Source organism: Anser brachyrhynchus (assembly GCF_964034855.1).
Source record: "Anser brachyrhynchus genome assembly, chromosome: Z".
Classification (NCBI taxonomy): Eukaryota; Metazoa; Chordata; class Aves; order Anseriformes; family Anatidae; genus Anser; species Anser brachyrhynchus.
This window is the reverse complement of record NC_137697.1, coordinates 46,075,214-46,088,496: the sequence shown is the minus strand read 5'-3', so window position 1 is coordinate 46,088,496 and position 13,283 is coordinate 46,075,214. Positions and strand designations below refer to the sequence as shown.

At 50.9% G+C, this 13,283-nt stretch overlaps 1 protein-coding gene and 1 long non-coding RNA gene across 4 annotated transcripts; one reads left to right on the top strand and one right to left on the bottom strand.

Annotated features, from left to right (window-relative positions):
* Positions 1–979: 979 nt before the first annotated feature.
* On the bottom strand, positions 980–5,252 carry KLF4 (KLF transcription factor 4). Of its 2 annotated transcripts, XM_080575200.1 has the most exons (4): positions 4,878–5,252; positions 3,864–4,791; positions 3,594–3,758; positions 980–2,083 (listed from the first exon to the last, which is right to left on the bottom strand). In XM_080575200.1, the coding sequence occupies exons 1-4, from the start codon at positions 4,971–4,973 to the stop codon at positions 1,908–1,910; spliced, it is 1,365 nt and encodes a 454-aa protein (XP_080431326.1). In that variant the 5' UTR covers positions 4,974–5,252; the 3' UTR covers positions 980–1,907. The 2 variants fall into 2 exon arrangements, with proteins under 2 accessions (XP_080431326.1, XP_080431325.1); XM_080575199.1 differs by having other exon boundaries at positions 3,594–4,791; positions 4,878–5,245.
* Positions 2,090–11,836, top strand: LOC308186178. Of its 2 annotated transcripts, XR_013943950.1 has the most exons (4): positions 2,090–3,481; positions 9,805–10,057; positions 10,443–10,596; positions 11,503–11,836. It is a non-coding gene; the product is annotated as an uncharacterized lncRNA (long non-coding RNA). The 2 variants fall into 2 exon arrangements; XR_013943949.1 differs by lacking the exon at positions 9,805–10,057.
* Positions 11,837–13,283: the final 1,447 nt, after the last annotated feature.

Genomic DNA, 13,283 nt, shown 5'->3' with positions numbered 1-13,283 from the left:
TGTAATTTGTTTTCCATGGTCAGCTTTATTCAGCATTATATATATACACACAGATTCCTGGCTGACGGACATTTTAAAATAAAGAGGGAAGAATCACTTCTGCCTTCTCTTTACAAAGAGTAGTTAGAAAAGCATGTCCTATTCAGCGAGTATTCATGTTGAAATCATTATTGCTACATGTTTGTAAAGAAAGTAGAGCAACAAGGTCCCTAAGGACAACTACAACAAAAGTGCTAACTACCCAAGCCATGCAATGGGCTCACTGCATCGACTGCAGAAAAACAAGTGCAGTTGAAGGTACACTAGAGAATTGGCAGCAACGCGTCCCAAATATGCATCTAGATTCTGCATGGTCAACATCCCCAAGTTACATATGTATACCGGGACTCCTACAGGAATTCTGGCTCTTCACATACTGTTGGCTTATTGAATTTCCAGGAGAGAGCAGGCTTCAAATTAAATGAGACTGCATGTAGTTTATTGTTCAAAGGTGTTTTATGCATGCATGTTATTCCTTAATTCATGCTTTGTCTTCACTATGTTACTCAGCTGATCTTTGTTCATTCACTTGAAGGTGACAGGAATTATACAAGCTTATCTGAGAAGCCCAAGGAAATGAAGCTAGAAGTCTTACATGCTGAAAAGACCACTAAAAAATTTCTAAAATTTGTTTTATTTGTATATGCAAAGTCTAACATGCTAAATGGACATGCCCTGTAACAGATAACTGTTACCTTAAAAATTACGTTTCATGATGCTGGTAAGTGGCACTTCAGTATTTGTAACAAAAAAATACACGTTTTTTTTACCCCTCGAATGATGTGTTTTTTATCAGAACTGCACTTATCTATCCTACCTCTTTCAGAGTCCTGAGGCTACAAGCCCTCACCACCCCCTCTGCCTTGGGAAACTCAACCACTAACAAACACCTAAGCTTTCTTTGGACATATCCATGCACAGAAGAAAATTACAAAACCCATTCAGATAAAATATTATAGGTTTATTTAAAACTTATTTTCCGCTTGAATATGCAAAATACAAACTCCAAAATGTCCTTTTTCTTTACTTCGTAGTTTACAAATATACAAAATAGAAGTTTGCTTAAATTTATATTACATATTTATTATGTAAAGAACTATATAGAAAACATTTGTTCTGCTTAAGGCATATTTGGGAATAAACCATTGTACAAACTATTGCACATCGAAACCACAGTGCATTACAGACTGTCTGCATAAAGTTATTTTCTTTAAAAAAAAGATAAACCAGGATTATTTACCTGATTTAGGTCATAATTGGCGATCGGAAGACAAAAATATTTCCTTGTCAGATATGCAGCAGTTTGAGAACTTTGGCTTCCTGTTTTTGGTACCTCTAAAACCAACAGTCACTAAGCACCATGAAATAGGCTTTTAAAACATAACTCTGTACCTGAATTTTTCCTCCTCTTCTAACATTGTAATGGCTTTTAGAAGGAAAAAAAGGAAAGTACAAGATGACATTTACATCTAATATTGCATTGAAAGAAAATTTAAGGGAATGTCATTTCCCTGTGTAATATCCCCACCCTCCGAACTACACGCAGTCTGTTTAACCCTGATATCCGTGACTTCCAGTCACTCCTTGGCATTTTGTAGTCCGGAAATAATTCAAGTTGGATTTACAAATGGAATGATAGAAGATCCAGTCATTGACCCCAATGTTTTTGGTTTTCTTTTAAATGTATATATATATATAAAAAAGTTGCAATGTCTATATGCAATTATCCCTCTTTCCACTCTTTGGAAGACTTCACCTTGATTCTGTGTAGTGCTTAAACTGGGTTCTCCCCTTCTTGCGGAAGACAGTCCTTGTGCTGTAAATACTGAATCTCTAAGGCAGTTGGGGAAAAGATCCACTGCTTCCAATTAAAAGTGCCTCTTCATGTGTAAGGCGAGGTGATCCGACCTGGAAAACGCTCTGTCACACCGCTGGCACTGGAAAGGGCGGTGGCCCGTGTGTTTTCGGTAGTGACGAGTAAGTTCATCAGATCGGGCAAACTTCCATCCGCAGCCTTCCCAGTCACAGTGATAAGGTTTCTCACCTTTAAAAAACAGAAACAACATGTCAGCAGGTTTATTTGTGGCTACCTTTGTTTCCACTCCACTGCTAACACCTGACTTTCAAGAAGAAAACAGAAAAAGTATCAAAAGGCAACAAAGTTCTTGAAGGGGTTGTAAGCAAACTACTAGCAGACTAACAGTCTTTTCAAGACATTATGGGTATTATATAGCATGAACACCACTGAAATCTTCGCTAAAGCTTGCCTTGTACTTGAGGCTTTAGAACACAGGCGTTCACTTAGGACTGTATTTTTGCTGGCTAACGTTACACAATCAAATATCAACCAGAAATAGCTCAGCAAAAAAAAATAATACATTTAGATAATTGTAGGTCTCAATTAAAACCAGTTGGAAACTGTTTTCATTAGCTCAGCTCGATTAAGAGCTCAATCCTTCAGCCTTCACAACAGCAAAACTGCTGTTGACTGCAAGACAAACTTCCCTGACAATTACAAACTCGGTCCTACACATCCTGGAGACCACGCTGGCAGTCTCGGGACGGGCAGGAAGAACTGTTCACTTGACCAATTTTTCTTCCCGCTGCCATTAGCCGAACACGTAGCCTAACCACTAAGCTGTTGTTTCTCCCTTTCCCACCTCCTCCTCGGGAGAAAGTTTTGAATCAAACTCACAATCCCGGGATTTAAATTATGCAAATTCCCAGGTTATTTAATCACTGTTACGGAATGCCTGCACTGGCGAAACTGTGCATGATGTGCCTGCTTTCACAAGCTCAGCTATTGCAATACGGCATTCAGCTGTAAGGCTGAAGTTTGAACTCGAGCTCAGATGCGTACTTTGGCAGATTTTATCCAAATTCTAGCAGTCGCCAGCGAGCTGTTAAACCCCGTCTCTTTGGTGCTAACCCTGGGGCAGATGCGCTCCCACACGTGGGCGAGGCACTCCCGGCAGTGCCACCAACACAGCTGCAGCCCCGCTCACACGGAGCCTGTCACCACTGGGCTCAGAAAGGGAACGGCAGCTCGCAGAGGTGTCAAGGCTTCGGTGAGTTATAGCTAAAGGCACTGTCAGCTACACGATCCCTCGCACCAGAGCAAGCCAAGACAAGAGGGTTGTGTACGAAGCACTTAACCACAAACAAAGAAAGCAGAATCTTAGAGAGAGGTCTGCTCCTTCCTCTGAAGTGGGCCAACAACATCTACAGCAACAAATCCTTGCTGACTTCCAACTACCTGCTAATTAGCCAGACACACAGCAAGAGAAGAGCAACAAACTTTGCCTCGGCAAGAAACCCACCCTCTCCCACATCTGAGTCATTCTGCACCATTAAGCGAAACGCAGAGCCAGTAAGCAAAGACTGCACAGGACTTAACGTAGCCAAGGGGAGAAAAACGCGCCCAGAAACCCAGCAGAGAAAGGTTAGGACTTGCTACTTTTGGCTCTCCTCCTGTCCACCCCCTGCCCCTTTCCGCTGTCCGAGGGGGCTCGCCCCACGTCCCAGCAGCCCGGTGACCCCACGCAGGGTCTCACCTGTGTGGGTTCTCAGATGCGCCTTGAGATGAGAGCTCTTGGTGTAGGTTTTGCCGCAGCCTGCGTAGTCACAGGTGTGCGTGGCCGTCCTTTTCCTAGGCCACGACCGGCGTCCCCTCTTTGGCTTGGTCTCCTCGGGCAGGCAGCTCCCCGGCGGCATCAGCTCTAAGAGGCAGGGAAGGCGGAGAGTGAGCACCGCCACGGCCGGTGCCGGCACGGGCACATGGCACGCCTGCCGCCGAGACCACGGAGGCAGGCACGGGGACTCACCTTGGTACTGGAGCGTGCTGGGGGGCAGCTGCTCGGGCAGGAAGGCGGGGTAGCCGGGGGCCGGGGGGTACCCCGGGGGCAGGGGCAGCGGCGGGTGGCTCAGCCCCGGTGCGGCGGGGAGACAGTCCCTGCTGCTCAGCATCTCCTCGGGACCCAGCGAAGGCGTAGTCCGGGCGGGCAGCAGGCGGCCCATGGCGAAGTCGTGCTGGGGGGCTCCTCGGGGGCCGCTCCCGTGCGGTGGCGGCGGGGCCAGCGTGCACGGCGGGGTGGCCTCCTGCTTGATTTTGGGGCACATCCGCGGCAGGGGGCTGTAGGGGGGCGCCGCCGGTCCCTCGGTGCCGGGCGGCGGGGCCGTCGGCGGGCCGCTCTTGGGGCTGAGCCCCGGGTGGCTGTAGTCGCCCACGGCCTTCACCACGAACTTGCCCTGCAGGCTGCCCAGCGGCGGCAGGGCGGCGGCGGGCGCCGGCAGGTACACCGGGTCCAGGTCGGGCCGCATCAGCTCGGCCACGAAGCCTCCGGAGGGCGACACGTCGGTGATGTCGGCCAGGTTGAAGGGGGCGGCGGCCGGGCCGGCGGCGGGAGCCCCATCGCGGCTGCCGCCGCCGCCGCCGTAGAGGAGGCCGCCGGGCTCGGCGCGGGGCAGCGGGTAGGCGAAGGGCCCGGCGGGGCAGGGGCTGGCGGCGGGGGCCGGGGCTGCTGCTGCTGCTGCGGGTGCCACCACCACGGCGGCGGCGGCGGCGGGCTCCTGGTGCATGAGGGAGTTGGAGAGGATGAAGTCGAAGTCCAGCAGCTCGTTGAACTCCTCGGTGTCGCGGCGGGGACCCAGCGCGGCGGCGGCCGCCTCCAGCTCCGACGGCTGCGGCGGCGCCTCCACGGGACGAGCCGCCAGCGCCGGGCGCTTCAGCTGCGACAGCTCCTCCCGCCACCGCTGCGGGGACACGGGCACGGCTCAGACCCCGCACCGACACACCGCACGTCCGCACCGCGCCGCGCCCCCGCCCCGCCGATACTCACGTTGCCGGGACCCGCGGGCCGCGGCGCCTTCTCGCGGCCCGCGGCGCCCGCCGCGAAGGTGGCGATGGAGGGGAGGAGCGTGCCGCTGAGCGCCATCGCGCACCCGCCGCGGGGCTGCCTGCGGGACGGCACCGGGGGCACGGCACGGCACCGCACCGGGGGCGTCAGGCGGCGGCGGGCGGCGGGGGCAGCGGCAGTGCGGCGGCGCGATGTGCTGCTGCTGCTGCTGCTGGTGCTGCTGCCCAGGAAGCCGCGGCCATGGGGGAAACGGTGGCGCAGGAGAGGGGAAAGTAGGGAGGGAGGGTGGGGAGGGAGGGGCCGCGCCGCACCGCGCTCCGCAGCCGCCGCCCGCCGCCAGGCGCACCCCGCTCGGCACTGCCCGCGGCCCGCCGCCGCCGCCCCTTTTATAACCTCACCTCGCGCAAGCCCCGCCCACCGTCGCCGTGGCGACGGAGAAAACAAACTGACACGTGGGGAGACCGGACGGGGGGGGGGGCCGCGCGCGCGAGGGGAAGGAGGAGGCGGGAAGGGGGGGGCGGGGTTGGGAGGGGGAGGGAGCTCGCGCCTCGCCCCGCCCCGCCCCGCCCCGCGCGCGCGGCTCGGTGCGTGACGCAGGCGGGGCGCTGACGTCAGCGCGGGGAGGGGGGGGAGCCGGGGATGCCCGCGCGCCGCAGGGTCTCGCGCACCTTCGGCAGGGCGGGGCGGGGCGGGGCGGGGGGGGGGGAGGGAGTGCGCGCTCCCGCCGGGCGGGATGGGCTGCGGGAGCGCGCCCCGGGGCGTGGGGGTGGGGAGAGACCGCCCGGGGGTGGCACGGGACGGCGCTGCTTAGCATAGCATAGCGTGACAAATGGAATTAAATGAAATTAAGTAATAATAAAAAAGTACATTAAAATAAAGTAAAATAAAATAAATAATATAAAATAAAGTAAAATAAGTTAGAATACATTAAAAATCAATAAATTAAAATAAAATAATTAAATAGCCCTTCCCTTCCCTTCCCTTCCCTTCCCTTCCCTTCCCTTCCCTTCCCTTCCCTTCCCTTCCCTTCCCTTCCCTTCCCTTCCCTTCCCTTCCCTTCCCTTCCCTTCCCTTCCCTTCCCTTCCCTTCCCTTCCCTTCCCTTCCCTTCCCTTCCCTTCCCTTCCCTTCCCTTCCCTTCCCTTCCCTTCCCTTCCCTTCCCTTCCCTTCTCCTTTCCCTTTTTTTCCCCTTTTTCCCTTTCCCTTCCCCCCTCCCTTCCCATCCGATTTCCCCCTTTCCCCTCCCCCCCATCCCCCCTTCCCTTTACCTCTCTTTCTTCAATCCCCAAATTTTCTCTTCCCCCCCCCTCCCCCCTTTCCCGCAGCACCCCTTGCCCGGTACCCCCCGTCCCGCAGCCCTCGGCTCCGTGCGGGGCGCGGGGGCAACGCTGCAGACCGTCGGCGTTAAAAACAAACAAATAAACAAACATATATAGTAATAATAGCAACAACAGCAACAAAGGCAATAATAAAAAATAAATAATAAAAATCAATAATAATAATCCATAATATAAAGCAATAATATAAAATAATAAAGTAATAATATCTGCAATGAGTAAAAGCGCACAACCACACCCCCCCCCCCGAAAGCAGCCGCTGGGGGGGCACGGTAGCGGCCGCCCGGCTCCTGCAGAGGGCAATGGCGAGCCGGCCGCGCTCAGCCGCCCCCCCCTTCCCCATTTTATCCCCGCGGGGAGACCCCTCCCGGGCCCGCTGCGGGTCCCAGCCGTGCCCCCGTCCCGTCCCGTCCCGTCCCGTCGGAGCCCCCCCCCCGGAGCGGTCCCTGCCCGGCCAAGAGCCGTCGATGGTTGAACCAAACCCCAAAATAACAGCGGAGAGCGCGGCTTCATTTTAGCGAACTGGTTTTACCAGTTCTGTGTTATAAATGTTAATTATTAATAACTCTGGCACTAGAAAACAGGCTTTTGTTTTGTTTTGTTTTTCTTTCTTTTTTTTTTTTTTCCCCCCCACACTAAGTCCACGTCTTGGCAGAGGATGTGCCGGGAGCCACCGGGTTAATCCTAAAAGGATTAACGTGGACAGATGAAGGCTGCCCAGGGATGCCCAAGGACTTCTCGGGTGCTCTCTGCCTGGCACCTCCCGGCTTCGATTTTTGTCCGGGGCTTGTTCCCTCACTCTCTTGGACAACCCCTTCACCAATTAGCCCGTCCCAGCCCCAGCGGGTTTGGGATTTACACCTCCCCCCTCCAGCCTAGTCCCAGAGAGAGCTCCCAGTGTGGGAGCCCGCAGGTCTCTGGAGGGTTTTCCCTCGTCGTTTGTTCTTCTTTTGTTCCCTGTCGGTGTGCATGTTAATTTACAGAGCTCCTAAGCAATGCCCCATTCCAAATTTCAAGCTCGGAATGACTCCAGGACAGCATCGGGATTAAAATTGCATCCCTTGTTAGAAATACGAGACCCAGACAGCTTCAAAAGCATACATAACCTCTGTGAAGCCAATGGCAGAGCTTTGCTTGTGTCGGGAAGAGAAAGCCTGAGCACAGTGCAGGTGGCTTTTGCAGCTCTTCATTAAAACGGACTTTTTTTTTTTTTCATGGTAATTCCAATGGATACGTGTGAGGTAAGTTTGAGTTCGTGTTAAAAAGACGTGATCTACATACAACTTGGTCTCAATTTTGGGCTGTGTAAGCGCGGCATCGATATGTTCAGTGCCACCTGCTTTTGGACACCCCCCATGAAGGTGAAGACATTATTTTTCTGTAATCGAGCACAATCTGTTAGTTCTTCTTTTTTCCCTTAAATGAAAAACAATGTGGTTTAATGGTCCCTGATGTGAAGATTAAATACATTAAATTTGCACAGCCAGTGCTTCCCTAGCCTACAAAACAACATCAATGTGGTTTCCTTAAGGCAGATTTCCTTTAATATGCCGTCTTTGGCCAGTCGACGACTCCTCTAACTCTGTTTTCTCCACATTTCCCAATTTTCTCTGAAACTTTCCTTCCACCAAGTCAGAACACAGCATGCCTCTATGCTGTTCAAAGCTGACTTCGGGGATTGCCTAACTCAGATAGAAAATTGCACACACAGAATTTGTGTCCCTCTAGCCTCGGGACGCGCGGTGACATTTTTCCAGACTGCGATGTGCTTGGACAGGAGGACGCCTGCTGCCCAGGCTCTGCGCGGGAGGAAAGCAGTTCCACCTGCAGACACCAGCCCTGGCCGCGCCATGGGTGCTGCTCACCCGTTTTCAGGAGAATTAGGACCTCTTGCTGACAGCCTGTATTAATGGCAGGTTAATGCAGAGCGGAGTAAATCGGGTTTTTAACGAGGCTGATCCTGATGGAGCCTCGGTGGCGGACCTGAGCCGGTGCTGAGTGCATCACCTGGGAGTGTGAACCCTGCAAAGACAGGAAAAAGGCCAGGTGATGGAAGGGCATGGCTTCCCGGGGTGGGAATTTGTGGGGAAGGGAAGTTGTAAGGAAACAGCATCCCGCATTAAAACTATGGGGAACATCAGCAACAAGGAAGGGTCATGCCGAATGTGCCTGAGGCCAAGACCAACCTGTTTATCTCAATGTTTTTATTTTAAAGCGCGTGTTTGGAACTTGCTCTTCAACCCACTGGCTCGCGGGAACGGCAAAGTACGGCTTATTTTATCCCCTCTGCTTTGGTTGTCTGTGAGAGCAGCTGGCAGAGTCGGGGATGCAGATTTTGGGAAAGACCAAAGGGTCGTGGTGTCCTCAGGGCTGGCAAGAGGATGCTCTGCCGGCATCTCTGAGATCACACTTTATTATCTTCCGAGGTAACTCCAGTGGAGCTCTCCAGGAGGAGAGCTGTGAAGAAAGCCATGTGTTTGTCTGTTTTCTACCGTGGCTTGTGACTCCTCACAAAATGTAACCGAGCTTATGGTTTATTTACCTCTTCTTGCACGGGGTACGTGATTTTTTGCAAACGTAAGTAAAACCATGCGTGGTTGGCAGCTACACGTGCGGATTATTAGCACAAAGCAAAGGGCACATTTCTGAAGACTGTCCGCGGGCAATTCCAGGCAGGTTCCAAGCAGCAGCGGCGCACACATACACAGATGGCACACACAGGCTTAAGATCATAAGTGTTCATGCTGAGCGAGCCAGCAGTGCCTGTGGACAAATCTGTTTTCACCTGTGTTTTGAAAGCCCCACCATATTTTGCTGGTAGTTATTTTACTATCCTACAGGAGTGAGGCTGGGAAGACCCAGTGACAGGGATTGCCACCAGCATTTTGTCGCTGAGAGCCTCTGACTAAGAGGGGCTTAATCACAAAGGCCAATTCTCAGAAGGGCTCAGGCTGTTGATTCCCACCAAATTTCCCACTGGGGGCTAAATCCCCATCAGACCCAGGCACTAAATCCAGAGGTGCTGACCCCACATCACCAGCCTGCAGCACCCAGGGCTCTTGCACGCAGCAACCCTTCGTCTTCCCAGCAGTCCAAAGGTTGCTGTCTTCTTTAAGAGCCAAAATACCCTGAATGTTTTTTTTTTTTTTTTTTTGAGAAGCAGGAACTCTATACATTTTTTTTTCTTAATCTTTCGCATGTTTTCTTTAATGCCTTTGCCCCATCCCTCATTGTTTTAATGGGCATACCCCTTCTTTGAATACAGATTTTCCCCAAGCTCTAACAATGAGTTGCAGAAGTGGGCCCCGCAGTGGGACCAGTGCAAACAAGGACTCCACGATATGCATCCTCCCCAAAGTCCCTGCAAGTAAACTCATTTGCATTGAGTGAAGAGGAATAATCCTTGTTTGTTTGTTTGTTGGTGAATTTTGTGTGCATGGTGCTGATATACTGTATGTTTCTAAAGCTAATGGAGAAGTCAAGGAAAAATAGAGAAAAACTGAAAAATTATCAACTTTTAGCTAATGAGTAGATGGTGGTCATTGGTTCATGATAAATTTGGTGTATTCCAGAACATGCAGGGAGATGTATGGGTGGGAAACCCAAGTTCCCCTGTGGAGATTGCTCTGAAGAAGCAGCAAGGTACCGGGATTACTGCTAATTCACCTTCCTGAACCCCGCCTGGGGACCCAGACTGTCATCTCTAGCTGCCTGAAACCCTTAAGGCACCGCTGTCCGATAGCCTCTGGAAAGGAACAGAAACTGTACTCATACAGGAACTGGTGACATTTTGCTTCCGATGAAGCCCTAAAGCTGCAGAAATTAGTAAGTCAGTCTCAGCACCCACACAGGAGAAATCAGCTTTCAACGCCAAAGGATTTTCCAAGCCCTCTCTCCGTGGTTGAGCTCTGAGTTTCTTTTGTTTGAATAAAAGGGGTGCTTCTAAGGAGTGTAATCTGAGCTGATAACAAGCCTCCTAACAAAACGTACATTAAGGTGCGAGATACGAGAAAACCAGAAAATGCGAGATAGCTGCTTCTGGTGCACAATGCGCTTTAACTTGCGTGAGGAGAAAGTAAGAGAGGGCTTAGCAGTAAAGTGCCTCTTGGTTTCACCAGCAGCATTTAAATTAAATTTGTGCTAATGAGCCGGGTAGTCACAGGGCGGTAAACAATGCCCCTGACATCTTTTCACTCTTCCTCCCGTGCAGCGTTGTGGGTAAGCTGACCTGATTCACCCGAGATGTCTTTCCAAGCGATCTGCCATGCTGAAGTCAGGAATATCTGCTGCTGCGCTGCACCAGCATCCAGCAGAGGAAATGATTAGATAAATATTCCCCTCATTTGAACAGGGATAAATACATGGTAAGAGAACGCTGGGAGAAAGGATCAATGCTGCCCGCTCTGAGAATAAATATCAGGCTTCCACATTGTTTCCATAAATGCCTCCAGCTCTGCTTCAACACTAATGGACCAGCAGGAGTCCATTACTCTATGATAACAGTCTCTTGCTCTCTTAATGAGAGCAATATGGAAACGGTTCTCAGATTTTTAACATAGTCTGTGCATAACGATGCTCTGATGGCGTTGCAGAAGGCCAGGGTTGGTGGTTCCATCGCTTCTAGGGAAGTTTTGCAGGGAAGAAGCAGGAGTGGCACAGAGAGTGCACGGTACCACCTGCCCTAGCAGCTCCGGGCTGAGATGTGCTGCTCGCCTCGGGGCTGCCCCGACACACGCTGTGTTTGCGGGGACGTGGGGATGAGGAGTGCCATAGGAAGTCAGCAATGAGGAGACATGAGGAAATTAATAACGCTGCATTCTGAGCAGGGATTGAATAGCGTGCAGTAATTGAGGCCTGGGGCCACACTCTGCACAATGAGGAAGAAACAGAATAAGGAATAGCTGCTCATTACGCTCCAGATTCAGCCGGTCTGAATTCCACCTAAGTCTTTGTCCCAAGCGTTTCCTACTGGCAGGCTGAAGGCCTGCGGGGATGCTGAGCCAGTGGGAAGCCCTAGGTGGAATTTAGGTTGGGACTAAATCTGCCTGCTGCTGAGCAGCATGCACACCTTGAGCAATCGGCGAGGCTGAGCTGCCCTGGGAAGTGGCTGGCGATCCTGTAGTGCAAGAGAGGGACCAAAAGAAGGCGGCATGGGCAACTTCATTTCTGGCACATCCAGTTTGTTAGCACACAATGTTGTGTGCCTGATTTTGCAACATTAATGTTTTCACTTTTTTTTTTTTTGTTGTTTTTTTTGTTTTTTTTTCCAGTGGGAGGCCTAATACCAGCCGTTTGTGGAGAAATGATACAGCTAAACCCAAAAGAAAAGTATTTGCCTCTGAACTCCATTAAAGTTTCCGTGTATACATCAGCAAAACTCTTTGTAGTGCATGCAGTATATGACAAGGACCAATGCAGCCAAGACTACGGATAAATGCACAAGTCATTAAAACACGGTAGGGCACTTACACCAGTTAATGCTCCCAGATGCTGGCACCCCATGAGTAAAGACACGGTCATTGTCAGCTGAATCCATATTACCCTCAGAAGACTGATTGCCAAAGAGCGTTCCTATTGATAAGATCTCCTGTCCAGCCTTACAGGCCATGGCCTAGCACAATGGGTGGGTGGCAGGGGCTGCGAGGAGGGCACCTGGCCTGCCCCTCGAGCCAGGGGCACAGATCTGCCTCCAGAGCAGAGGAGAGGGGCCTGGAGACCTCATTCAAGCACTAGATCACCCCATAGGGTGTGCTCAAGGAGGCTGGCTGGCAGGGGCTGGGCACGAAAAGAGGTCTCATGGATGTTCCCCACAAAGGTGCCTGTGCCTTGGGTCATGTCACAAGGATACCAGCTCTGGTCTTCAGCACCAGAAGTCATTTTGAAAGGTAAGTTAGACTTTGCTGTGACTAAAAGTGTCCCATCCAGCCAGTGACACCTTCTTTATGTTCAAATCCACACGTGTATAGTTGTGGCTCATTGCTTTGTCACCTAAAAAGTTGATCTGCTCTTTTTTTTTTTCTCTTTCTCTTTTTTTTCCCTTTTGTAACATCCACCATTACAAATGATGTTTGTGTAAGTCCCGTGGCTCCTAACCTGAATGCTCACACTTTTGTCATATAGTTGTAGTGAGATCCTAAAAATCTCACTCTTGTTTGATTGTGAAAAACGGAAGTATTACAAAGTGACTGGACTGGAAAGGAAAGGAAGATGTCTCTTATTATAGTGTACTCATAATTCACTCAATGAGGTGTTAATGAGACCCATCACCTGGAAGCCAGGACTATATAAATACAGTCAGACTTCTTTTTTAGGAAGGTGGATAATCTGCTGTAGGATATGCCATGGTGCCTGGGCAGTTCTCCATTACTGTAAGCTTGGGTGAAGATGATGTGGAGATATATGGGATATGGCAGGTGGAAGCACCAGATCTGGATCTTGGGGCAGGAGGGCATACCTGGCAGATATCAAGGTCCTTTGAAAAGATGTGTAAGACTGCAGATCCTGGCTTTCCTCCTTTAAACTGGCATGAGATGCTAGTAGGTAGAGATCTCCTGGAAGTCAGTGTGTGCAACGTGTTTGGTGTTAGAGAGAGAGGAGATTCACTTAACCCCAGAGCCCATTCTTTGAGACCTTCCTTCTGCAGGCACGTCCTTGCCAAACTGGGCAGACCTCATCATCCTGAATCCATTCCAAGCAATATTTGAAGCTTGTTCTGTGATTGTTTTCTCTGGGCTGCTCCCTTGTATCTCTGTGCCTCCTAAGGACTGCCTCTCCTTTGAAGACACTATTTTTATTGTTTTCACCCTCCCATCTTGGCCCAGGTCCACTGGTCCACTTTTTCTTTACTTCCCTCCCACCCCACCCCCATTTTTTCTCCAATTTCCTCCTCTTCTGATAGCTAAAAATATATGCTTAATAAAGTGTTTCTTTTACTATATATCTTACTTTCTCAAACTTTATGCAAGAGGAGCCGACCTGACTGCCTGATGAAGCTGTGGGACAGGCTACCAGAGCCCTCTTTAGAGGTAAACCCTGTCAAGTTCCCTGACAA

What these genes read in the sequence shown, in the direction of transcription:
- KLF4 (XM_080575199.1), bottom strand. Translation starts at nt 4,973, where the DNA reads ATGGCGCTCAGCGGCACGCTCCTCCCCTCCATCGCCACCTTCGCGGCG. An exon ending in GGCCCGCGGGTCCCGGCAAC is followed by an intron (nt 4,792 to 4,877) that starts GTGAGTATCGGC and finishes GTGTCCCCGCAG; the next exon opens with CGGTGGCGGGAGGAGCTGTC. An exon ending in GCATCTGAGAACCCACACAG is followed by an intron (nt 2,084 to 3,593) that starts GTGAGACCCTGC and finishes TGTTTTTTAAAG; the next exon opens with GTGAGAAACCTTATCACTGT.